The sequence below is a fragment of the Leopardus geoffroyi genome, chromosome A1 (assembly GCF_018350155.1).
Source record: "Leopardus geoffroyi isolate Oge1 chromosome A1, O.geoffroyi_Oge1_pat1.0, whole genome shotgun sequence".
NCBI classification, from domain to species: Eukaryota; Metazoa; Chordata; class Mammalia; order Carnivora; family Felidae; genus Leopardus; species Leopardus geoffroyi.
This window is the reverse complement of record NC_059326.1, coordinates 110,287,927-110,314,698: the sequence shown is the minus strand read 5'-3', so window position 1 is coordinate 110,314,698 and position 26,772 is coordinate 110,287,927. Positions and strand designations below refer to the sequence as shown.

At 48.4% G+C, this 26,772-nt stretch overlaps 1 protein-coding gene across 3 annotated transcripts in view; it reads left to right on the top strand.

The window, feature by feature from the left end:
* Positions 1–26,772, top strand: part of FSTL4 (follistatin like 4) — a 591,179-nt gene that overhangs the window by 171,475 nt on the left and 392,932 nt on the right. The window contains exons 1-2 of one of the 3 annotated variants that reach the window (XM_045488882.1): positions 5,002–5,260; positions 12,762–12,897. In XM_045488882.1, coding sequence (XP_045344838.1) covers positions 12,772–12,897 — 126 coding nt within the window. In that variant the 5' untranslated portion in view covers positions 5,002–5,260; positions 12,762–12,771. Of the gene's footprint in view, positions 1–5,001; positions 5,261–6,271; positions 6,390–12,761; positions 12,898–26,772 lie in introns of those variants that run through there. The other 2 variants (XM_045488902.1, XM_045488893.1) reach the window with 2 other exon arrangements.

Genomic DNA, 26,772 nt, shown 5'->3' with positions numbered 1-26,772 from the left:
ATATGCCGTCTTTAAAACAGTCACCACTCATTTTTAAAAAAGTTTTTATTTATTTATTTTGAGAGAGACAGAGACAGCATGAATGGGGAAGGAACAGAGAGAGAGAGAATCCCAAGCAGGCTACGTACTGTCAGTGCAGAATCCGATGCGGGGCTCAAACTCATGAAACCATGCGATCATGACCTGAGTTGAAACTAAGAGTCACGTACTTAATGGACTGAGCCACCCAGACACCCCTAAGACAGTCAACTTTCTTAGTCTGCATTCTCTGGAAAACAGAGCATGAGGCAAAAGCGTTACACCTTAGGAGAAGTCCAATCTCAGGAAGCAGGAACAATGAAGAAGAGAGAGCAGATATGGAAGGTCCAGCGCTGTCAGCAGTACTCAGTACTTGGTCTCTGGGGCTGTCCTCAGACAGGACCCAGGGCACGGTGCATGTCAGTACAGACCACCCAGGGAAGGAAGGGAGAATGTACCTGCTGGCTTCCCTGTCTCCCACTGGTCGAGTCCTCCCCTCTGTCATGAGCTCCCCCACCCCTTTGGCTTGTGTGGAGCAGCTCCTGCCCCCACAGCAGCCTCTGGGGAAGCCAGAACCCCCAGGGGTCCAGCCTGACCAGTGCACAGGCCAGTGTCTCCTTGTCAGTTGGTGCCCTGTGCAGGGGGGCTATTTGGTTTGAGGTAGTGGCAGTAACAGCAGAGGAATCTATCTCTGTGGCTGTGGGAACACCTCAGACCAGTTAATAGGGCCCCTGTGGCCAGGAAGCAGGGCAAGTGGGGGTGGGGGTAGGGGCAGAGGGAAGGTGTGGGGGTGGGGGCAGAGAGGTCGGTGGGGCTACTCAGATTTGGGGTGGTATGTAAGCTAAGTCCAGCACCATCTTACAGATCCCTGTCTGGCTTAGTGCTCTTCACAAAAATTAAGGTGACCCACCACAATACTGCATACGTGTTTGAATGGAGCATATAATCACAGGAATGGAGTGTCCATAAGGTAGGCACTCATCTTTCTGAATGATCTTTTTTTTTTTTTTTTTGTAGATTGGCATGTTATCTACCATTCTTTGATGAGTTGGAAAACAGGGTCATGGCAAATATTTGTGAGTCTGAATAAGTAAGGTTGAGTAAAGGAGGTTGGCCCCTCTCTTTGCTCTCCTCCTATCTTCCTTCCTGCTTCACCTCTCTCCCCTGTCCCAGTAGGATGTGGTACTTAGTGGCTTGGAGGCCTGGCCTCCTCAACCCAAATTCTCCCTGTGCACATGGAGTTCCATAAGGGGCTGAGTTTCATTTCCTCCTATTTTGGGATCTTTCTCAGGCCCTGTGACCATCAGCCTGGGCCCTGGGAGTGGGGATGCGGTGTTTGTCTTGGGACTAACACCACTGTGAAGGGGTTTATTTTCCAACCCCTCCACTTTTACCATTCATAGTTCCCTTCCCCTCACTGTAGCTTTTCATTCATCCCAGCTTCTTAATTAAAATTTCCACTCATCCCTCCTTCTTCATTGCCTTGAGAAATTTCCCAAATCACACTTAACCTCTTGAAGGAACACCTTACTTATTTCCACGCAGTCTACTCTTCTCCCTAACCAAAGTTAACAATTATTTCTTTACCTTTTTTAAAAAATTTTTAAGGTTTATTCATTTTTAAGAGACAGAGACAAAGCATGAGCAGGGGAGGGGCAGAGAGAGAGAGGGAGATACAGAATATGAAAGCAGGCTCCAAGCTCTGAGCTGTCCGCACAGAGCCCAACGCAAGATCGTGACCTGAGCCGAAGTCAGACACTTAACTGATTCAGCCACCCAGGCACCCCTAAAGTTAACAATTATTTCTGAGTGTGATTTTAGGTCTAGAATTTTTAATTTATTGCTTCCATTCCCTTTATTTCTAGATGACTAAAAGGACCATCATTTAAGAAATGTTTAAGAAATCCTTAACATCACAGCTCTTTTTAGATCAGAGTGGCCCTAACTTCCATACATCCTAGCAAAATAAGACATAGACTTGCAGAGTTGGAAACGGCCTCAGAAGTTCATTGAGTATGACTGACTCCCACCCCGTCCACCTCCAGCTCCCACTTGAGACATGAAGAAATGAGGGCTGGAAAGGTTCACCCAGTGAGAGGCAGTTTTTGGACAGGCAGCAATTGTTAAATCATGGAAAGAGCAGGAAGACCATTTCCCCTGCCTTTCCCCACCTTCTCACATGACCTCCCTTCCCACAGTGTTTCTGGGCACTGTCTGACCAGCCCAGGGGGACCTGACCCATAGCTAGTGACAGGGAAACACTGTGGGAAGGGAGGTCCCTTCACCCTTCACCCTTCACCCCTTCAGAGGACCTTCAGGTCCACTGGAGGAGGTCCCCTGCTTCTTCCTGATCCCATGCTTCTGTGTCACCTCTGGGTGGTCTGATGTGCAGCTGCAAGCCAAAATGACCTTCTGGAGGCCCATTGTTTGTTGCATTTTTGGTAAGAGTAGAGCTAGAGAAAATGTTTTAAAACTGGTAAATATCTATAGCAGATTGTTAAACTTCTTGGTCTTGCAAAAATACATCGGTAACTTTCTTTTGCGTGTGTGAGTCTGCCTTGTGACATCACTCACCAATCACCCAGACTAGGGGCTGGGGCAGTAATCTAGACTCATGTTTCCTTTTAACTTCTCTTTTCCAAACTTACTGAATTGTATGAATTCAAAATGTAACCTTTTGTTGTTGTTGTTACTTTGTTTTTGTTTTTTGGTTTTTGTTTTTTTGTTTGTTTGTTTTTTTGGCCAACCATCCCTGTTGGCTACTGAGAATCATCACTATGCTTGCAAGTTCTGAAACAGGGTTTCAGGCCAATTCCAAATGCTTTGTGTGGGAGTTAGCCTCCCTTGCATGTTCGGGGAGTATTTTTAAAGCAAGAATTGCCCTGAGAGGTCAAAGCATAGAGCAATGCAGAGAGGTGTCAAGGTCTACTGGCATCTGATGCCGCTTCCCTGAAGGCTTGTTTTATTTCGTCATTCACACTTCACCTTTTTTATTCCAAGGTGACTTTAATTCCACGCTTATTTTATGCACAGTAGTCACAACAGCTCACTTCAGATGTTAGCATTATCTCCAAGGGGCATTCTGTACATCTGGTTTGTAGCGGCTACATTCCCCCTTACTCAGGAAGCAAAGGAAGTCTGTTGGAAGTCCAGTCCATGTTCACTGCACTAAACAGAGCTATTTTGGATCTTGGTCACTCTACAGACCTTGTCTTACATATGACCCAGAGTTATTAAAAAGACACACCCCAAGGCCTGCCTTGGTTATGTAATAGGGCCACTAGGCTGACTCAGGGACTTTGTGCCGAGAGCTGAGAACAGAAATCTGCTTTTTCAAACACCTCAAAGTGTGGGAGGGGAGCTAAACCCAGTCTCTGAGCTGTGGGGCTCCATCTTGTCCGCGGACTTAGAATTAAATTTCAGAGGGAGGCATAGCACGTTTCCAAATTTCCTTGCTTCCTTTCATGTCCAGTCCTTCTTCTCTTTCTCCCAGGATGGAAAGTGCCATCCTTTCCCCAGTCCAGCTGCAGAGAATCTGGCCTCAAGCCAGCTTTGAGGGTTCAGTCATGGGTGGCCTTGGCAAAGACTCATGGTCAAATCTGAGAGAGCATCATTCCTGCCAAGGCCCTGGGGCACTGAGGATGGAATGGCTTTTGTCCTTTTGAGCCCAAATCACAGTTTCCACGTGGGAAGTCACAGCAACTGAGACCTGGAAGTCACCCAGGTCTCAAGCACTCCTCGTTTTGCAAATGGGGAAACTGACACCTATGGCAGAGATATGACTGGCCTGGGTTACAGCCTGGCCGTGTAGGAGGGAGAGCCGGATCCCAGACCAAAGCGTGTGTGAGGGCAGGGACCAGGCTGGCTCATTCACTGATGTCTCCCCAGAACATAGCACGGGGCCTGGTACATAGCAGGGGCCCAGTAAGTATGTGTTGAAGGAAAGAGCAAATGTAATACCTTTTCCTCCATGTCAGTGTTTTCTTTTTCTTCTTCTCTTGACGTTTAACTAAACTTAAGAAAATCTCCTCTGTCCCCTCCTCCAGGCCAGAAGAGGTCACAGGGGCACAGACAAGACACTGTTCCACTATACCACCAAGTTATCTGGTGCCCACCCAGCCTGAGCAGGAGGCAGTCCCTCTGAAAGACTCCTGCTCATCACCAGTCTGGCCTGGCTAGGGTCTCAGTCACAAATCGATGCCAGACTTGGGCTACAGACTGACCATTGGTGGGGGAGAGGGGTGCTAGTTGCTACAAAGACGTTTATAGTTCATTTGGGCACCAAGACTGATCTCTAGGTCAATTAATGAAAGCACATGACAGCTGGGTTGGGGTCTCCAAAAGCTCTGGAAGTTGAATAGGGATTCAGAAAGGTTTAGGCGTGGGGATGAGGTCAGGGCAGCAAAAACGTCTCCTTCTAAGGGAGAATAGGGGACCCTCTCATGGCAGCTTGGACGGGCTAAGTCAACATCACCTGGGACTGCCCCTGTATGCCCAGGATTTTGTAAGATGATCCTGCTGGGAGAGAGCAGATACAGAAGAGAGAAATAAAAACTTTGCTGTTTCTCAGGTTGTTGGCTGGGGCATGAGGGGAGGGTAGTGTCACTTGACTTTGCTTCTGGGGACACGTAAACAGGTAAGGTGTACTGGCCCTCCTGGGCTCCACAGCTATGGCGGCTGATTAAGACCAGTTGTGCATCTTGAGAGCACAGGCTGGGGAACTCGGCCCGGGAAGGAGCCGGAGGAGAGGAAGAAGGGGGTGTGTTGGGGAGTGGGAGGGGGTTGTAGCCTGCCGGCTTTACGAGAGCCTGGTGCGCTTGAGCCTGGGGCGGAAGCGCACCCCCTCCCCCCGCGCGTGCAGAGATCGCCCTGGAGCGCTGGGAGTCCTCGCGCCCCGCGTGCGCGCCCGGCTGCTCCGCGCACCTGCCGCTGGCCCCGCTCGGGTCTGAGCAGCGGGCGGGCGAGTCGCGCGCACAGGTGGCGGCGATTGGGCAGGCGGGGCCCGGAGGGTGACGTCACGGGCTCCGGTCCCGGCGGCAGAAATAGGGCAGCCGCGGCGGCGGTGGTACGACAGCGGCGGCTCACAGAGCTGGAGCCGAGACAGCCTCCAGCGCGCCCGGGACCCGCCGACAGCCGGAGACACCGACCGAAGGACGCGGGGCCCGGTCGCAGCCACCGCCGCCGCGGATCGCGCCCGTCCGCCTTCGGACACCTGGTCTTCCTTCGGCCCCGGCCACCTCAGGTACGCGGGCACGGGGAGGGTGCCAAGCCGCCGCCGCCGCCACCATCCGGTCCCGCTGCGCCCCTCTGGGGTCCCGGCGCCCGCGGCTCCGCGTCTCCCTGCAGGGCCCGGCGCGGGCGCTTGCTTGTCCTCACCATCCGCGCCGAGAGAGCCAAGTTTGCCCGGCCGGCGGGCGGCGGGCACGGGACCACGGGACTCTGGCTCGGTAGGGCTACCCGGCCCCGGCCAGGACTCGGGGGGAAAGAAAGGCTCGAGCGCCGAGGCTGCTGGCCCGGGTCTGCAGTAGGCACCGGAGTGACCCGGCCGGCGCGCAGAGCAGAATAGCTCGCGCCGAGCCCGCAGCCCGCGCGGGCTCCGAGACCCCGCAGGCGCCGCTCTCGGGCTTCGGCCCCCGAGCCGCCTCGGCGAGCGAGGCGAACGCAGCCCCTCCGCTCGGCTCTGTGCCCTTGGCCCGGGCTGGGGTGCGGAGCGGGCGTCCTCGCTGCCTCCTCCCTCCAGCTTTGCGGGGAAACTTGCGCGTCCGCGCTGCAGCCCGGAGGGCCCGCTGCGCCCCGCCTGGCGGTCGCTCCCCCGAGGTCCGCCGCGTCTGCACGTTGGGGCTCCGCGGAGGCTGAGGAGCAGGGACCCGGGCACAGCCCCTTCCGCGAAGCCCGCTGCCCGGGATTTGCCCGGGTGGTCTCTGTTTAGAGAGAGCGGCTGCCGTTCCCTTCTGGGGAGTCACTAGGGAGCAGTTTGTTTGGGGGACATTCGGGCAGAGAGCTTGATTCTGAGAGAGCTTGTGCGGTGGATGATCTCCGCCCCTCGATGCGCCAGCAAAGGAGACCCATTGCAAGTTTGGGGGGCATCTAGGCGACGCAGACAGAGCGCTGCGCTTTGGGCGCCTGTCGCCCTGAGTTGGCGGCCGAGCGCAGCGCGAGCCTTCCGGGCCCCCTGAGCTGACCAACCGGCTTCGCCGGCTCACTCGCCCGCGGCCTGCCACCTGAGGACTTCGGCGCCCGCCACTCCGGCAAGGGCAGAACCCCGCTGGAAGCAGCAGGATTTCTCACAGCGCCCGGGACGTGGCGAGCAGCCCGTGCAGCGCGCCTGTGTGCTGAAGTTCCCGAGGCCCCGCGGAGTCGGACCCTGCTAGGTCTGTATCTCGCCCGGCTAGTCAGTCCCCCTGCGCGGTCCGGACGACCCCGCTCCACATAACTGTCGCCGACGATGATGAATCGCGCTCCCGCAGCTCTCCTCCGCTCTCCTCTAGGTGTCGCTTCCTCCGAGGTTTCCCGCGAGTGAAAAACAGCGCCAGTAGCTTTGGTCGGTTCCTTTCCTAAATTTGTTGCAAGCCTGTGCACCGGGAATTGTACTCGATGGGTCCCCGAGATACAAACATTCGTCGACGTTCTCTGGGCCAAACATAAACAGAATTTCATTCGGAGGTGGCACGGTAACTCTTAACCAAACGTGCACCGGGAATAGGGCCTATATCGCAGTCTCTGAGGCATCGGGAAGAAATTCAGATGTTTCTCGAAACTCAAGTCCCAAGTTATTTTCCCACCACCAGGCTTAGAGGAAAGTCAGACATGACTTTTAACAGTGTCCTGTCAATCTTGGAGTGGGTGGGTTTCTGTGCTTGCCCCTTCTGGCTCTCAGGACAGGCTCAGGACTGGGTAGTGGTCAGGTAAAGGTCTCAACTGGCGAGTAAATGGTCGGGGGTGGGGGGTGGTGGTGGTGAATGATGGTGCTTCTAGGACACCAGAGCCCTAGTAACCCTAAGGCAGTAGCTCAAAGGGAAGCCGTGAGCCGCTGCCCCACAGGGCTCATCTCTGATTTCCTTCCTGGTTTTGTGGGAAGGTACTGCAGCATTACTACACCATTTCTGTTTAGATACTTAAGCTGAATGTTAGCTTTCTTCCCATCCTAGGAAAACAGACACCCCCTCTCCCAAGACTTTAGTCTGGGCCAAAGGTCGTTCGGGATGATAGCCTACTTAATGTGTACTGTAACGTATTGTTCCAGTGGTTTTTTGTGTGGTAGAAATCTTTGATCATTTTCAATTTTTTGTTAGTTTCAGGAAAGCTATTTTTATTCCAGCCTATTCTCCTGGGCCTTGGGAGAACTTTTTTTTTCCCCTCAGCTGTGTCCTGGAGGTAGGTGAGGGAGGGGTAGGTAGGATTTTGTAACCTTGACCCATTAGTTGCTCAGGATTCTTCTCTTGTCTTCCTCAGAGCTGCAGGATTTTTTTTTTTTTTAAGTCATCTTCATGTTGTGATCTTTTGTTTGACAATACCATATTCCAGAAACTGGCATTGAAGAGTCAGAATTTCATAAAATCTACTTGAATTCCTACTTTACCTGTCTTGGTATTTCCCGGCCCGTTCAACTCGTTTGTGTTGCTTATGTGTGGTCAATTCTGTGCTTACTACGCGAAATTTGAAAGTTCTTTCAAGAGCACATCTTTTCTTACGTTTTCTTTCTCTTAATGTGTAACACAAGGCCTGGGACTTCAAGTGAAATAGAACTACAGTTGCGCAAACATGGTATAATTTAAATGTTGAGACTGTGAGGGTTCCTGGAGTTCATAGGTGCGTGGGTTAAACTTCATGGTAAATAGGGGTGTCAAAGATTTATACACTGCACACAGACTAACTTAGACATTCAATTTATCGAATGTTGGAACAATTTATGAAAGATAAGAGCAGATAATTAATGGGAAATGCAGTGTAACTTCATTATGGCTTGCTGCAGGGTTAGCCTGGTCTATTTCTGTGCCTAATTTCCTTTGGGTTGCTGTTTGAGGAACTATCTTTGGAAGTTTGAACCCCTTGTTTTTTTCTTAAAATACTCGCATATCAAAACTAGGGTTCTAAGCCTTTGAGAAGAAAGGAATATGTAGGTTTGGGGTTTTTAGGTTACAGTCGATATGGCTTTTTTTTTTTTTTTTTTTTTTTTCCTTTTCAACTTTGGGCAGACCTACAGGGGGCTGCAGGATTTTGGTGCTCTCCAGGTGGTTTCCATCTGTTGATAGCCAATACCCCACGTGGAAAATGCAGTGAACATAAGGTAATTGGCTAGGGCATACACTTGGTGAGTTGGAAGCTTTGGAAATTCAGGTGCCTCAGGGCCACAAACCTTACTGTTGTCTTCAAGGCTAGGGTGGTATTGGTTAGTTCTGCCAAGCCATGTTTGTAATTTGTGGTCTTGTTGGTTACAAAGAGAAGCCATTTCCATGTGGCTAATCCATAATGTCTAGTTGGGTAATGTTGCCATATTCTGGGAGAGTTGCTGGAAGAGAGTATTCAAGAATTATCTCTGCAAAAGCTCTGGGGGTCTGACTCCCTGCTTTTCCCCAACAAGGCAGGTTCCCAGAGGAGAAGGGAAGTTTGTATTAGAACCACTGCCAGGTTAGTGTCCATGCTTCTCTCTGGCCTCTGACCCTGGCCTCTGACCCTGACGGCTTGCATGCTGGTGTGTCTTCTCTGGTGGGGCAGATGTGCAATCACCATATTCCTACCCGTTTCCCCCTAACCATTTATACTCTCAGGTCACATTTTTTCAACTTTCTTGAAAAAGCAAGTCAGTTTTCAGCATATCACATCATACAAAATCTGTAGCACCTCTATAATTTTAAATACAAGTAATGGCACAGGTATTGGCTTCTATTATGAAACCAGAAAATCCTGTGCTTTACACCAGAGCAGCAGGCAGATGACCTGGTAGGCCCCGTCCAGCACCAAGAAAAGCCCAGTTTGTCTTCTCTAAGCAGAATGCACATGTATTCCATATGTGTTTGTGATCATATGGGGAACAAAGCCGTTGTCTAGGGCTCAGGATGCCTGGATTTCAATCTGGGTTTGGCTACTGACCTGGCTTACACAGTGCGTCACTTCTCTGACCTTCCAGGCCTGTGGTGTCCTGTCTGTGAAGCAGCAGCCAAGTTAGCAACTCATTTGTCTTGAGCTTGGGGAAAGTGAGGCCTGGGTGGAAAACCTCAGAGGAAGCAGGTCTTAAATATCAAGTGATTGTGCTTTATGAGTTGTTTGAAAGAAAAGGCAGTCACAGCTCTTTTATGAGAACGATCTCCGATAGATTTATAGCCAGTCTTTGGACTCTAACATGGATTGAATGAAGCTTATAAACCTAAATTGATCTCAAAAGGAACTCTAGGTTGAAAAAGAGGGTTTGTGATATTATAGATGGTAGCTTCTTATTCCTGTAATGAGGAGATTCTTCTATTTTCTTCTGTCTGAAGGCCAACAGGGCTATTTGAAGGTGAGGAGTAATGAGTCAACGGCTTTACTTCCCTCCAAGTGCCTGTCTTCACCATGCTGGCATTGCCTGTCAGTTGAGAGACTTCCTTGCTGCCTGGCATTCTGTACATCTCCTCGTCGTTCCTTTTCACAACTGTATTTCTTCTTGGCCAATAAAGACAGCGACTATGAGCACTGAGGACAGTGTGCCAAGTGGCCCCATTCTGCGGAGGGGTGCAGAGAGGAGCAGCTCGGTTCTTTCTTCGCGTTCTGCTCCTCCAGAAGGGTGCAGCTCTTGGCAGCTGTCAGAGCAAAGGAGACACTCGGGGTTTCCTGTCTTGCTCTTTCTAGGCTTTCCCCGTCTTAGTAAAGCAGCTGTTTATTGAAAGAAAGTATTGCCAAGTATGGAGAGGCAGCAGAGGGTGGATGTTAAGAGCACACACCCAGAGTTCACCTGCCCAGCTTGGAGTCTCAGCTCTGCCATTTATTTGCCACGCGGCTCTGGCAGAGTACTTAGCCTCTCTGCGGCCTGTCTGCTGTGTCATCTGATGGGGGGGTAATTACTGCCCTCTGCATGGAGTAGAAGTGAGGATTATGGGTTAATACCTGTAAAGCATTTAGGACAGTGCCTGTCACGTAATAATGGCTATGTTAAGTGCTAGCCTCTAGCTGGTTATTAGACAGATCATCAAAATTGATTGAGACCCAATATTCTTTTTTTTTTTAATGACCCAAAAACCATCATAAAACTTGAGTTGTAAATTTTTAGGCTGTCTCTGCTATAGATAAAATGAGTTGTCAATCATGGTGGGTATAAAATGACAGTGAACATGGATCCACGTGCAAATGAAGTCCAATCTGGTGGCGGCCGAGCTGAGCAAAATGTTACAAAGAAGCTGCCTAGAAATATTTGAGTAGTTGGTCTGACTCTTGGGTTTGCTGGTCTTTAAACAAAATCTTAGGGGAACCTCAACACAAACCCGAAAAGACCAGAGACCACCCACGTGCTGTGTGGCTGGAGCCCACACTTCCTAAAACACAATTCAAACAGCTGGTTTAATGCCAGAAGTCTGGGTGCACCCTCTAGAATAGTTTTGGAACTTGCCAAAATAACAACTGAAATGAGTGGATTTTATTTTTATGCTGTTCCATTAATAATAAAACACCAAATATAATTGGTCTTGGATTACTAGGCAAATTGAAAACTAAGTACTAGATTGCGTGGCTTGAATATTTCATAATTCCGGATGTTGACATTTATATGTTAAGTAGAGTAAGTTTTGATTATTTTGCTGTTTTTAGTTTATTTGGGCTGAAAAGTGTGAAAAGGGAGAAAAGAAGACCTTTTGTATGTGTGCTTACCTCACGAGCACTGTTTGAAAGTGGAGAAGTAGGGAAGAATTACCAAAAACAAAGTAGAAAGTAATGTCTTTCTAGTTCTAGCCTGAGTGACTATTGGTACTTTTTTTTTTTTAATTCCAAAAAGCCTGCTAACTGCTTTCTGCAGTTCTTGGGACGTGGCTCTGTGTTCAGAAGAGGATAATTTATGGAGAGTAGGGAGTTAGCCCATTTATTTTCAGAAAAACCGGTTGCATGTAGGGAAAGACCTTTTTATTTTCTTTTAATCCTGAATGTGATTTTCTACCGGCTCCCCAGTCACTATAAAGAACTCACACACTGGAGCCAGAGCCCCGGGTCGGGCGCGTGGGGTTGCGGGGCTGCTGGGAGTGCTCCACTCCCCTCTCCAGTAGTAGAGGCAGTGGCACCCTTCCGCACAGCTGTGCCTTCTTCAGAGGAGCAGATGCTGATGGTGATGAGACCGTGACCTTCACACTGTATTTGCTGGCCACGCAGACTCTTTGCCCAGTAGTTCCAGCTTTGCCAACAGATGTCAAGGAAGAAGAAACAGATACAGGAGTGGGAGCCCGTGGACTGTTTGTAAGACAAGAGACACATTCTCTTCAAAGACAGTCCTAATGTAGAAACTTGCTTTTCACAGGCCACCGTTATGCCATAAGTTTTAGTCTGATTTCTCCTCCCTGTGGGCATTTCTGTCTCTAGCGAGGGACATAAAGCATATCTGCACAGGCAGCCAGAAGAAACTTGGGAGTCCCTTTGTTGGGTGACCCTGGCATCAGCGCTAGTGATTTGTGGGATACCTCTGACCCTTCCTGTTTGAAGTAGGCATCCTTCAAAGCTGTTGCTGTGGGGGCGAACAGGGGTGGACTCTTCCATCAGCCTCTAATTTCCCTCAAGCCGCTCCTCCTTTCTGACTGGGTACCTGCTCTGGACCAGCTTGAAGCCAGATCACATGGGGAATTGGCTTCCACAGAGCTCTGTGTCTTCATCTCCCAGCCATAATCAGGATGCCGGCTGCACCACATGCAATTAAGCACTAAATTGTGTAGCGCTCACAGAAATCAATAATCCCTCCAGTTTTCTTGAGTACGAGTTGTAAATAGTCTGTGATGAGTTCTATCTACCTGGCTATGTTTCTTAGAGATACCGAAATTAAGGTTGGAATGGTTACGGTGGAAACCTTAAAGAAAGAAAGACAGACAGACAGACAAAAAGAAAGAGTATAGCTAATTGGACAAGTCTACTAGCCTGTGTCCTTGTCCCATTTGCTCCATAGCTGGCACATGGTGGGAGTCTAGTATCTGTTGGAGCTGATCCTTAGGCCATGGGCCTCAAGAAACTTAAAGGTTACTGAAATTCCATTATCCATTGGGTGCTTGGACTCCTCTCCAAGAAGGAACAGTCTTGAAATGAAAATACTGAGCCTTACAGTGCCATTTTGAAACTCACTATCTTGTAAACTGAGATAGCAGCTACAAACAGGGTGCAGTACACTTAATATCATTCGTCCTCAGCATTTACTAAGCACTAATTGTATGCCTAGTCCCAAAGCCTTCCTGAAAAGACTGAAACCTGGATATGTGGTAACTGAACAGAGGTGACACATCTTCTTCACTCTAGTTCGTTCTTGGAGATGGAGTGGTAGCTGGCCTGTTGGATGGGTTTGCACGTAACAACTAGCATTTATAGTGTCACCACTGTGTGTCAACACTGACCTCTTTGATCCTCATAGCAACCCTATAAAGTACACATCTCACTGAGCCCATTTTGGAAGTGAATAAACTAAGCCTCACAAGTATTAGAACTTCTCTTAGAGTAGAACAGAAGGGTTGGTGGTAGGGTTTAAACTTAGGTCAATATGATTATATTTTGCAATACTTAATTCTGATCATTTGTCATTTTCTCAACAGACTGAACGAAATGAAACCAGGACACTTATGGCTGCGTCTCATGCTGCTTGGGGTTTCCTTGCCAGCTGCACTGGGGTGGATGGACCCAGGAACCAGCAAAGGCCTGAACATGGGTGTGGGTGACTCACAGGCAGAGGTATAGTTACGTAACAGATGATGTGACATTCAAAACTGGCTGCTTTTCAGTGTTACCATATCTGATTTCTTCCCTACCTTGAGTTTATACCAGTTAAATTGCAGTGTGAATTAAAATTGTTCCCCGTTTTTGGTAGGGGACAGAAGGAAACAACATGTGTTGATATAGACAGGAGGTTTATATCACACTGTAATAGTCTAAAATCTCTCCAATGCTAAGACTGTGCTCCGCAACCAAGCTTCTGTTGTATGGCTTGTCTTCCACAAAGACCCTCAAGAGAAGGGCCTTTTTGTATATTTAATAAAACTCTGAAAATGCAGACTCAGTGGTGGAGCACACCCATGTGAATTAATGAAGTCTTTTAATTATAAAATGTGTTTTAAAAGAGAGAGACTCCTTTTCACGTATACAGATAAAAAGAACCAGGCTGAGAAAGAATTGGCAAGTAGGGGTCCTAAGGGAGACTGTCTTAATGAACAGATAAGAATGATTAATGGCATGTTAGGTATATATAAATGCTTCTAAAGTGCTTGAAAAACTTATTCTCCAATGCTTCCCTGGAGAGTCTCCATACACTGCTAATTGCTTAGTGAACTTGGTCTTAAATACTGAAGAGGATTCATCATCAATTGCAACCTAGCCCTGCTCAGGTAGTAGGCCTGATGAATTTGGGGCTCTGGGGGTGGGGGGGAGTTTTTCTGCAGAAAATGCTTTGTGTGACTAACTGTAAGAAAGAACCACAGCCTTTCATTAAAACTACCTGGGATTTTTTGGGGGGCGCCTGGCTGGCTCAGTTGGTAAGCGTCCAACTTCGGCTTGGATCATGATCTCACGGTTCATGAGTTTGAGCCCCACATTGGGCTCTGTGCTGACAGCTCAGACCCTGGAACCTGCTTCAGATTCTATGTCTCCCTCACTCTCTGCCCCTCCCCTGCTTGCTCGTGTACCTGTGCTTGTGCTGTCTCTCACGCTCTCTCAAAAATAAATAAACATTAAAAAAGAAAGTTAAAAAATAGTACCTGGGATTTCCTTGATGATGTGGTAAATATGAAATTCTAACTTGAGCTTCTCAGGGCGTTTCAGCTTCCATTGTCCTCTTTGACGCACGCCCTTTCTCTTTTCTCTGTGCTTATTTCCTTTCTTATGGAAGGAGCAAGAAGAATTACCTCCAAAAGTCAATATTACCAGAGAGTGCATAACGACACACGGTATATGGACAGTAGGATTAATGCATTATTTGATCAAGAGATACGATTTCTTTCTCATTATCACTTAATTGTAATGCAATCCCAAGCCTACAAACCTTAGTTTTAGGGGAGCTTTGGAAGTAGCTGAATGCTCATGTTTGCTGTTGAAGTTTGTGTGGCTTCCTTTTGTGGTGCACAGATGATTTGAAGAGCAGCAGTATCTCTCTTGTCACAGTCCACGAAGGACTTGACTTAATGCTCTTCGGAAAGAGCCTGGAGGCTGACTAGCTGGCTAGGGCTGCATTCCCATATGGGAGTGGCTTAGTCATTGGACTCCTATCTACACCAAAGGAAAATGATCACTTCAGCCCTACAAACACATTGTTGAATATTTAATAACAAAGCAAACAGGCAAACACACAGATAAGCTTATTTAGTCTCCTTACTATTGGGGCTCCGTGGCCCACCGTTGTAAATCACTTATTTCAATTAAACAAGTCAAGCCAATTAAGGTGGGATTTAGCTCGAGGCAAAGTGAAGGTAAGTTAATATCAGCCTAGGACATCTTTATCTCTGCTCTTAACACCGTAATACTTTGTGGACCATCAAGAAAGCATAGATAGTGCTCAGGCTGAGGAAGTAAGGCTTTTTGTTGGTTAGATCGGGGTGTTGATTTTCTCCTCCCGTCGGGACAGAGGCCAGGGGATGCACTTGTCTCCTGGGTCCAGGCATGTGGTTGCTTCTGAAACAGGAAGCGATGCCTCAGCAGACTCCCAAATGCAGGAACAGCTGCTTTATCGATCCAGTTCTTGTGGCTATAGATGGAATTTTCGCAAACTGTAATAACTTCTACTCACTGAGTCTGCTTTCATCAATGATTAAATGAGATGATGACAGTGCGCATGGGCCTAGGATACAGGACAGTAAATGTTCAGATAGAGCAGAACATTTATATGGAACTCTTTTGTTTGCTGATCTCTAGCATGCTTTATGCATAGCCTCTTCATGCCGTTAACTCACTAGGGTCCTCATGTCTGGGATGCCGTCCCTTCTTTACACATGTCTGAATCTTCCTCCTCCTGCGAGGCCCTGCTCTGGTTCTTGCCTTTTCTCTAGATCCTCTTTTGGGCACTCTTGGTCATTTGATGTCTCATTCTGAACTAGTCTTTGTTCCTCTTGTTTTTTTTTTTTTTTTTTTTTTTTAACTCTTTATTTTTAGCATGCAAATGAAGCCTAACTTATGTTTCTCTTCCTTACAATGTCTAATAGTTTTCAGATCCAAGTAGAGACTCAATGTGTTTTTGAGCCAATTGGTATTCAACATTTGTTACTAGTCATGAGGTCACCCTTGTGGTTTTAAAGTCCAGATGGGACACCCAATCATTGAAGTGTGTGCCAGTGGGGAACTGAGTGGTCTCCCCAACAAACCTGTAAGCAGCTTGCAGGCCAGGCCAGGCTGGGATCTCATCAACATCCCGGGTTTTCTTTTTGTGTTAGAGATTCTGGGTAGTTTCTTGTTGGAGTTAGAGCTATTAATATATCCATAACTGACCAAACGATACCTACCTCCTCTGGCAGGTTCTTTAGAGTCTTACTTTGTGGAAGAATCCTAACCAGTAGACTTTTTTGGGACTCAGTAAATAAATCAGAAAACCTTTTCAGGAGCTAAATGGTAAAATGTTTCTGTGTATGTTTCCTTTCTGATATTAGTACTTAACAAAACATTCATTGACTTCAGAGTTCTAAGTACTGGGAAAGAATTAATAAGATTTGACTTGCCTTTAAAGGTATTTCAACAATTACTGGAGTGTCCTAAGGGTAAATAAGGATTAAATGACCAGTGTGTATGTGTGTTCGCACATTTTTAAAGCAATGATAGCAAATGTAAATTTTGTTAAATTATTGTTTTAAGTACAGAGGTGCAGTTGAAATAGCTTCAAGGAGTTTATCATTTTACAAATGTAGATGAAAAGAAATGTAGCTGGGTGGAGTGCCTCTTTAATAAGAACTGAGTGGCAGAATGTGGCCTAGAATACTAATGGAATTCTGAATTCAAGGGAAACAATTCTTAGATAGAACTTCGTGAAATTCTAAAAGAATTAAAACTTCCCCCCTTTCCCTACACTCTGGCTGAGATAAATACAGTACTAAAATCAGTATTGGTATAATTTTATATCTGGGGAGACCAGGAAATTGAGAAGTGGCAGCCCCAGGGATGTGCCCCCTCCCGAGGGGCAGTCATTTGTGGGAGTGTCCCCCCTTAACTTTTTGGGCCCTGGATGTTGTGTTCCCACCATTGGCTGGGCTCTGGGATTGGCTGGTGGCCATCACACAGCCCTTAACATCCTTCTTGTGTTCTACTGTCCTTTCTCTAAATTGCTCTGACCTGCAGTTTCTAGTCCTGCCCTAAATAACTATAAACATGGGTTCCTTTTAAAATGGGCAGTTTCAGGGGCGCCTGGCTGGCGCAGTCGGTTAAGCGTCCGACTTCAGCCAGGTCACGATCTCGTGGTCCGTGAGTTCGAGCCCCGCGTCAGGCTCTGGGCTGATGGCTCAGAGCCTGGAGCCTGTTTCCGATTCTGTGTCTCCCTCTCTCTCTGCCCCTCCCCCGTTCATGCTCTGTCTCTCTCTGTCCCAAAAATAAATAAACGTTGAAAAAAAAAAAAAAACTTTAAAAATGGGCAGTTTCATATGCCCCTGTGCTTACAGACTAGAGAAAGGCTTTGAAGTCAAACACCAGGTGTTGTCAATGTATAGAAGATCTCACAGGGAAGTCTTCGAGGAATAAATATGTCAGTGGTATCAGTAATCAGAGTGGTCACCCACCTTCCTAACCCCAGGAGTCAGCCTAAGAAAGCACAGAACGGCTTTTTGCCCTTCTTGCAAGTGTTGGTCCTTGGCATTGGTGACTGCTCTCAGAGGTGCTCCTATCCCTGGGTAGATGTGGCTTCTAACACAGACACCTGGAGTGCTCTGACTCCCTTTTGCATTGGCCGGACATTCAAGAAGATGTGGGCTGCGAGACTGGGCAATAAGTTTTAAAAAATACTTCTTTTCTCTAATCCTTGTCCTTGTTCTTACACAGTTGATTGAATTTAAGACAACTCTCCCCGGCCTTTCTAGTCATGGTCTCCTCCCCATCCACAAACCATGCCCCACTCTTCCTTCTGACTGGTGACTGGGGAAGAGTAGCTGATCTTCTGCGGCCTGTGAGGTGTCTGTTAGTCACCTCTCCTTACTCTTGGCCCTCAGACTGTGGGTGTGGGGAAACCACCTCTCTCTTCCCTTTGAACATCCAAGTCCGGCTGGCATTTTCTGAACCTCATCTGCTGGCCTGCACGCATCTCTTATGGATGTTTTCTGTGGAGTCCCTATTCCCAAACACTCATGGTGCTAGTTCCAGCATTTAACTGGCTTGCTAAGATGAGATTCTTGGTCAACTGTCTCAGAAAGAGGTCCAAATGGGCTTTTCCTCAGGGTGTGGAGCATTGGGACTATGCATCCTCTTAGAGGATCCAAGACCTCTGTTGCAGCTGTGGAGTGGGCATGGGGGTTCAGGGGCAGTCTCTACTCTGGTTATTGAATATTCAGCCATGACTGTCTTCTTTTTTTAATTTTTTAATGTTTATTTTCGACACACACACACACACACACACACACACACACACACACACACAGTGCAAATGGGGAGGGGCAGTGAGGGAACACAGAATCCAAAGCAGGCTCCAGGCTCTGAACTGTCAGCACAGAGCCCAACACAGGGCTCGAACTCATGAACCATGAGATCATGACCTGAGCCGGAGTTGGGTGCTTAACCATCTGAGCCACCTCGGCACTCCTGCCATGGCTGTCTTATGATTATTCTCTGTCAGCAGGTGTGGATTTTAGTTTCCCAGGTCACACTGGGGAGAGAGCACAGCCTCCCATCTGCAGATGTGTGAGTAAATCCATTCTAGGTGAAGAAGGGTGGCAAGTACCTCAAGTTCCCGTGGGAGATGGATGAGCCAGTTGCCACCTCCGGAGTTGATGTGGGCTATGGCCTACAGCAGCATCTCTTGAACTTGAGTGTGCTTGCAAAGGGCCAGGGGGTCCTGATCAAATGCTCATGTAGTACATCTAGGATAGGGCCCCAGAGTCTGCATTCCTCATCAGCTCCAGGTGATGCTGATACTTCTGCTCCCAGGGGTCGCTGGGTGGAAAAGCTCTAGAGGAGTCCCCCTATCCACTCTGTACACATCCAAGAAAGAGATTCTATTTAGTGATTAACACTAGCTTTTTTTTTTTTTTTTCCTTAGCGTTTGTCACTATGATGAAGCTGACTGTAGTCAGCAAAAGGAGAGAAACTTATAGGTTGCAGTCATGCTGGGAAATAGCTTGACACTAGATGGGCCTGGGGGTAGGGAGGTGAGTGGAACAGTGAATTGAAATAGCCTGGGTTTGAGAGTCTTTTTCACCTATTTAGAAATGATCAGGTGGACAGGTAAACTTTGATCTCTGCACCTAAGGTTCCTCACTGGCTTGTGTGCAGGTGACTTAAATCCCGAGGGTCAGCCCACGCTCCCGTGCTCCCACCTGTCACTGTCTCCATGTCACCCATGCTGGTGTCCTGCCCGGTACCTGTCCCCAGGGCCTCTGGTTTGGGGACGCACTCACCAGGTTGGTGCTGTGTTTGAGGGTCTTGTTTTTATTTTTACCCTTGGACAGGGAAAGTCACTGTGTTTGTCTTTGTGTTGCATATTCCTCCTCTCTGACTGCTCCCGGCAAGCCTCCTAGCCTGTACCAGTCAGTGTGCTGTGTGCCCCTTGTGTATTTTGAGATCGTAGTTAATAGAGTTTTAATTGGCTCTGAAAAGTTCTGTGACCCAGGAAAATGAACATTTATGAGTTCACAGAAAACCATTATTCTTCTTCCTCTTAATTTAGCATTTACTCATCTACTTCTTTTTATGCCTCTGCTGCTAAATAATCTATGCTTCTCTAGGAAACTTTCCACCCTTGCAATCAGGACATCAGGCCATGCGTTATAAATGGGGTTCTGATTTCCATTTTTCGGGGAGTTGGCAGCATCAAATCCGCCAGGCCCCAATCATCTGCGTGATTTATTCTCTATGACTTGCGGGTTATCTCTCTTGTTTACCATTTAGACCGAAGTAAATGCTATGATGGTGTCAGACAGGCTCTAACAGGCACCCTGTGAGTGGGCTCTACTCTTCTGTCCTGCCAAACCAGGGTCATTGTCCTTCTGCTTTGACCACTGTGGTTTCTGCTACGAGTCTTCTGGGTCTTGTCTTGTCTGCAGCCACCGGGTAGGTGGAGGTCACTGGTCCCAGAGATGAAGAGGATCGGATGAGATAGGCCCTATACTCTGAGCAAGTGACACCTGAGCAAACTGCAGTGAGACCCAGATACACTGGTGTTTGGAGAAGGAGGCATGCCCCTGTTGCCAAGAAGCCATTCGTCCATTCAGCTTTGCCTCTCTCCTGATGGGTGGCCACACGTATTTGCTTTTTGGCCTTAGGCCTTCCTTTGAGTTGGGAAGGCATGGACCAAGAGAAACCCAGTCTCCTTCTTACTGGGATCTTCATCCTAGTACTAAGAGGTATTTTAAAAAGTAAAACCTGGATATTCTCATTTAATACTTGGTCTTGATGGAGCCACTAGCTGACCCTGGAGACGAGTAGATCCTAGCCCCGTGCTGTGCTTGGATGTTTCAAGGAATGTCATGAAATTCAGAAAATAAAATTAACTTCGCTTTAGTTTAATTTTAGTCTGTTTGTCTGACAGCACTTCTGGGCTTAGTACAGAGTGGTATCACAGACTCCAGCTGTGAATAGACCCCTGCAGGGTAGAGAGGGGAACAGAATTCTGGTGGGGGTGTGGGGGGAGGGGCAGCTAGTGGTTTACCTGGGGTTTCCTCCTCTTCTCCAAGGGATGGTGTCATACTCTCATGCTTTGGAGGAAGCAGTCCCCAGGGGAAGTATCTGTGTTGTAGTGAGATCTGACAGATATGGAGGGAGGTGGTGGGGATGGGAGGGAAGGGTGGAGGCAGAGAGCTCTGAAGTATGTTTTTTGGGTCAGTAAGTGAGTAGAAGTTCCCAGCTCTGGCACTGGAGCTGAGGACAACATCAGGCATGTCCCAAATGCTAGTGATCCACCTGTGTTATCTGGGCTGGACTTCTCTCTGCGGTCCAGAGTAAAGCCGATTAGCCCTTTCACTCACTTCCAAAAGTTGAAAGATGACCCACTGGGGAGAACCAAGCAGAGCCCTTTAAGCACAGTAGAAATCTTCTAACTCAGAAGTGCAGTCTGCCTAAGGCTGCTGATGTCTGGGTAAGAACACAGGATCTCATTTATTCCAGATCTAGCCTGGCACAAACTAGGTCCATGGACTTGAGTCACTCCCTTCTCTTCTCCACCCTCAGTTTCTTCATGTGGAAAGTGAGAGGGTGGCCAGGATGCCAACTCAGATCCCTTTCGGTTTGTCTATAAATCTTAATTCTATGGCTGCTGACTGGGCCCCTTTAAACTGTGTGATGAATGTTTTAAGTGTCCTGTCAGATGCAATTCTACCTCTTGTATTCTTGTATGGCCGTACAACACCCAGAAAATGTAAAGGTGTGGCCCGTCCTTGTTTGTCTCAAGTCCTGTTGTGTGTCCCCTTTGGGAAGGGTATAGCAGTGAGGAGTTCCTGTCACGTGATGGGGGGAGGGGCATGGTGACCATTTGGGGTCTCTATGACCAGCATTGCTTTCCTGTTGCTGCACACAGACCTGAGTCTTGACTGCAGTGTGCGTGGATGGTATATACTCCAGTGCCCTGTGGGTGTCCCTGAGTGAAGGAGGAAGTTCTCAGAATACTGATCTGGAGAGAGGAACTTGAATGGCCTCTCTCACTCCTTGTGTAACAGGGCTAAATATTGGCCGTGAGCTGGGGACTGTGCCCTACAGAAGTGGTCCTGGACTTGGTGATTTTGCAGAGCAGAAAAATGAAAACCTTATTTTTAAAGATGAAGCTACTACGTACAATTCCTATCATCTCCTCATTTACACTTCTATTTATACTTTTTTATCTATAAAGGAAGTAAAAGGCCAGACTTACACACAAAGGGGGGTATGCCCCACAGTAGCCTTCTCCTGGCGCATGGAGATACTAGGTCTCCAGATGTAGATCCAGTGTTGTTCTCTGCGGTATCTGTCTGAATTTCATGGCTAGAAAGATGTAGCTCCAAGATAGGGAAGATGGGTGCTTATCCCAGAAAGAGGTCCTTGTGTCCATGCATAGGCGGGGGGAGTCAACTTGCAGGTGTATGTGTCACATGCAAGCACTCCTCTATGTTGGAGTGACAGGTGCGGCTGGATTTTAAAGGAAGAGTGAGGGGGGGCGCCTGGGTGGCTCAGTCGGTTAAGCGTCCGACTTCGGCTCAGGTCATGATCTCGTGGTCCGTGAGTTCGAGCCCTGTGTCAGGCTCTGTGCTGACAGCTCAGAGCCTGGAGCCTGTTTCAGATTCTGAGTCTCCCTCTCTCTCTGGCCCTCCCCCATTCATGCTCTGTCTCTCTCTGTCTCAAAAATAAAATAAACGTTAAAAAAAATTAAAAAATTAAAGGAAGAGTGGGGTAAAGGGTTTCTTGATCATGGTCTTTAAAGTTTCTTCACTATCTCTTTAATCAGCTCGTGAAAAATGGCACAACACTGCTAGTTGGTTGATGATCTCTTCTGGTAAAAGGCAGTTTTATTTTTTTTTCCTACCAGAGATGAAATGGAGAATGGAAGATATGTGGCCTGTGGGGTTCAGATATTCCCTCAATCAAAGGGGGCCTCTGAGCTCAACTGTGCCTGGGGCAAGGATGAGGAGAAGTTGCTGCTGGTGGGGGACTGGTGTTGACCAACAGGGAATCACCTTAGAGATCATTGGCTTCCCCCATCTGTAAGAAATGCCAAGAAGGTATTAGTGCAAGTTGTTGCTGGTTCATCTGGAAACCAAGTCCTTTGTTTTCCCCTCTCCTCAGTGTTCTAACATAGCATTGAGTCCAAGTTGAAATCTCTCTGGATGTCTTAGCTGGAAAGAAAAGCTGCCACTGTTACTTTTGTTAAAATACTACAAAGTTTGAGTTTTCAGTTATACTCAGAAAGTGTGTGTGTGTGTGTGTGTGTGTGTGTGTGTATTTTTAAGAGTTGTGAAGGAGAGGCATCTGGGTGGCTCAGTCGGTTAGGTGTCCCATTTCGGCTCAGGTCATGATCTTGTGGTTCATGAGTTTGGGCTCTGTGCTGACAGCTCAGAGCCTGCAACCTGCTTTGGATTCTGTGTCTCCCTCTCTCCCTCCCCTGCTCATGCTCTGTCTCTCTTTCTCTCAAAAATAAATAAACATTAAAAAAATTTTTTTAATATATTTTTTTAAATATATAAAAAATAAAATAATAATAATAATAACAAGTGTTGGGAAAGGAAGTGATCCCCCTATTTCTCACAGAAATCCTGGCCAGAGAACACCCCTGATCACCAGTGAGCCTCTCGTGGACTACTCAGTGGCTTAAGAAACCACCTCTGCTGGCCACCTACTCATCCGCGAGGGTATTGGCAGCCTGGCCCAGCAACAGAGGTGAGAGGTGCCAACCTGACAACCCCTATTTCCGCCTCGGCCAGCGGCCTGGGCTTCTGAAGGATGGCCTCCTTTTCTGACAACACGTGTCTTCCTGCTCAGGTTGAGTCCTTCTCTGTGCTCTTGGTAGCTTGGCTGGCAGTGGGGCCGGCTCCTGCTGCAGGCAGCTCCCTGGGCCCTGGAGAGAAATGGCTGTTGCCCCCCACCCCTTCCCAAACCCCGACCGCCCTACTTTGGGGCAACCCAACTCCGTCTGTTTTCCCTTCCCCCTTTCTCCTCTGTCCCCACAGTTGGTTTTTCCTGCTGAGGCCGGATCACTTGTGTGATGTGTACCTCTAGTGTCTCCAGTGCTAACTTTGCCTCCGGGGCTCTTCAAGTCAGAGGGCTCAGTGGCTCAAATACAGTTAGGAAAGTCACTTAGTCTTTCTGACCTCGAGGTTAGCAGTGAGTAAAATGCATATGATAATAGGGCTGATGTGGGAGTCGTGTGGTAGGACGGTGTGTGTAATACCTGGTGCAGAACGCGGCAGTCAGAGCTGCAGTTTTGTGTCCCACTAAGTCCATCAGGAGGACTGTGCACCTCTCCCTCACCACGGCCTGGCATGCCTGTCTCAGCTGTAGTACTTGCTGTTCAGTGTTGAGACCCCCGGGGGTCCTCTTTCTGGTGGAAGGTAAGTACCCTTGGGTCTGGAGCCCCAGAGGTGTCAGCGGCCAGCACAGCCTGGTACACAGTAACATGTTCAGATTTTCTTTTTCTTTTTAATTTAGAGAGTGTGCACAAACGGGGTGGGGCAGAGGGAGGGAGGGGGTGGAGAGAGAGAGAGAGAGAGAGAGAGAGTGAGTGAGAATCTTCAGCAGGCTCCATGCTCCGCACAGAGCCTGACATGGGGCTTGATCCCATGACCCTGGGGTCATGACCTGAACAGAGATCAAGAATTGGATGCTCAACTGACTGAGCCACCCAGGCACCCGGCATATTCAGACATTTTTAAGGGAGTGAGTGAGTCTGCGATCTCTTACTCATTTTGGCGGCATGTCGGAATTTGGACAAGGTGACTCGAGTTTCTAGGACTCCTTACAGAAGAAGCCCCAGGAGAGACTGGACTCTGTTTGTTTTTTTTTTTTAGCGTAGAATCCTGTCACAATTTCCAACATCCTTAGAGTCCTGTGGGCTGTGAATGTGGGAGGGGGTGAACCCCGACTCACTTGCTGTCCCCTTCCTGCAGCGTTTTCTGGGGCCTGCCTGGCCCTGGCTGTCCCTTCTGTCAGGAAGCCAGCATCAGTGTGGCAGGCACATCACAACCTCATCCCCAAGTGGGAGCCCAGAGAATGAAATGTAAGCTCAAGCAAACACAGGATGTTCTCTTTGTGCTCAGAATTTTCAGGGTCAGCAGAAATAGCCTGTGCCTCGGGGGAGGGGAGCTGCTAAATGTCCCTACAAAGAGAGGAAGGGATTGAGGGCAGTGGGAACAAAGTTGTCTTTGGAGGTGTCATTTCATAGGTGCAAGACTCTCGATGGCTTTTCTTGATGCTTGTCTTAGGACTATTGGAATAAAAACTTTTTTTTTTTTCAACGTTTATTTATTTTTGGGACAGAGAGAGACAGAGCATGAACGGGGGAGGGGCAGAGAGAGAGGGAGACACAGAATCAGAAACAGGCTCCAGGCTCTGAGCCATCAGCCCAGAGCCTGATGCGGGGCTCGAACTCCCGGACCGCGAGATCATGACCTGGCTGAAGTCGGACGCCTAACCGACTGCGCCACCCAGGTGCCCCTGAATAAAAACTTTTTAAAGCTATTCTATCATTCACATTTTGCTCTCTAAAGAAGGAAAATCACTCTTTACCCATTCATTTCTTTTTCAAGCCTTGCATTTAAAACATGCTCAATTTCTTCCTCTATGGTAAAGACTTCAGGTTCTGCTGATGGCACACTTTGTGCGTCCATTCCGGTGAAACAGGCTTTGATGAGGGCACACTGGGAGATGTCAAATGGGAGAGGCCTGCCAGGTAGATGTTCTAATTGGAGTGCTTCTAGAATCTGCCCCACTGTTCCTCTTCCTCCACTGTCTTCTGTTTGGTTTTTACATACGCTGTTGTTTTCCCTTGAGCATTTGGCTGTGAAGAATGGGATTCTCTGCCTCATGCTTGGGTGTTCATCACCTGGCATTAGGGCTTAGGAGTATATCCTTGTGTCCCAAAGCACAGCTTCCTGCTTGACCTTCTCAGGATGCTATGTAGCTCCTACCTAGTATGGGTCTCTGGGCCCTGGGCTGTCTGGGTCACCTGGGGCATCTGGTGATCTTAAATCTTAGTAATCAGTATCCACTGAGCACCCAGCTGTGTGCTTGGCTCTGTCTGAGAGCCAGGTGGTTGAAGAGAGATGACATCTATGAGCCTGTTCTTGGGGCTTGAGGACCTGTGGGCCCAGGATGGGCTCAGGGACTGGGAGGGGGATGGAGCAGTCTGCTGTTGCTGAACGGAATCTGCATTAGCAGATGGAATTAAACACCTCTGTCAGTTGTTGATCTTTTATTACCTGTGTGTAGTGATTAAGTTAATTTCTCAACTGTAGCCTAAAGGAAATTAGGTACGTTTGTTGAGTAATAAAGGAGAAAGTAGCTGCTGCCTTCTCTGGTCCCACTGCTACATCCCTGGTCTCAGAGCAGGATGCTTGTTCTGTTAGTCCACACATTCCTCACCTCGGGGTGTGACCGATGGCAGATCTAGTGTCACAGTTTGGTCCTGACCCATGATTTGGTGCTCTGTAGCCCTCGGAGGGTGGGTTGGAGGCTGGAAGAGGCTGGAGTGCCAGAGTGTCCCCCACATAGACTGGACATTATGTTGACTGCAGTAGCCGCGTGGTGTCCAGGGCTCAGAATTTCAACCGGAGCACCCCCAGCCCTGCAAGCTTCCAAAACTTGTTCCCTAAAACAGAGCCTCTATACCCTCTCCTAAGGTGGTCTTACCTGACATGGCCATGTACTTTCTGGCTCCGTGCCTCCTGGATCCCACCTGGACGACGAGCCTGGATGCGTGGTGGGGATGGCTGCTCACTGTTGCTGTGTGTCCTCTACCTTGCAGCACCACAGCATGTGGCATTTCCACCCCAGAGCCAGAACTGTTAGTCCAGAAGACTTAGCTGTCGCACTAGGGCCCCACCTTGAGCCACATGTCCATTCTCATCCAACTGGTTGCACCAATTGGCTTGGTAACTTTTAGTAATGAAGACCCTTCTGGGGCCATGCTCACTAGAACCAGATTATCGGCGATTCATGATGCATTGTAGATGAAGATGTATAACAAAATGTAAACCTAATCTCATTCAAAGTGACTGCTCTTGTGCTACCAGAAAAGATGGTCCTGAGCTGCATTCTATAGGAAATTCCTGTACGTGGGCTGGTGTCTCACTGTGGGATTATGAGAAGGGAGAAAGAATAAGCACAAAGAGCACTTGTAAGAAATCACCTGTATACTTGCAGTATGCTGAGCAATTAACAGAGTACAAGTCACGTTCCGTGAGCAGTAGGGGCCAAACCGTGGGTGACAGGAGGGTTTTGAGCGCAGAGGTGCTGGGAGGAGGGGAGGTTGGGAAGAAACTCATGGAGGTGGGAGGGCCTTGAAGGGGATGGTGGTGATATGTGTGGGTGGAGGACTCAAGTATGTTAGGAGGAGGAGCCCTTGAGTAGAGATGGGGATAGAATAAGACCCTATCTGGTGGGAAGGGACAGAGAAGAAATGCAGGGGTGGACATCCAGGCCCGCTATTGGAGTGATAGATCAAGGACTCTGAGAGCCTGGAGCAGAATCTCCTTCCAGAGCTCACATCTAGAGAAAGGTCATTCCGAGGCCCCAGAGATGTCCTGGGCCCCACTGCAGGCTGCCTGTCACCTTGCTTCTTCCAGCCACACCATTTCCCGCTTCTGCTTCCTTTTCCCCTCCCTGATGTCTGTGGGGGCTGGCCTTCTCATGGAGCTGCAAACCCCTTCCTGCGCCTTCACCCTCTGCCGCCAGCCCCATGGCCCTGCTGCCTCGTGAGCCTACGGCTCCAGGGCCCTGGGCCACGCAGCCCAGGTCTAGTCGCTGAGAACCTGG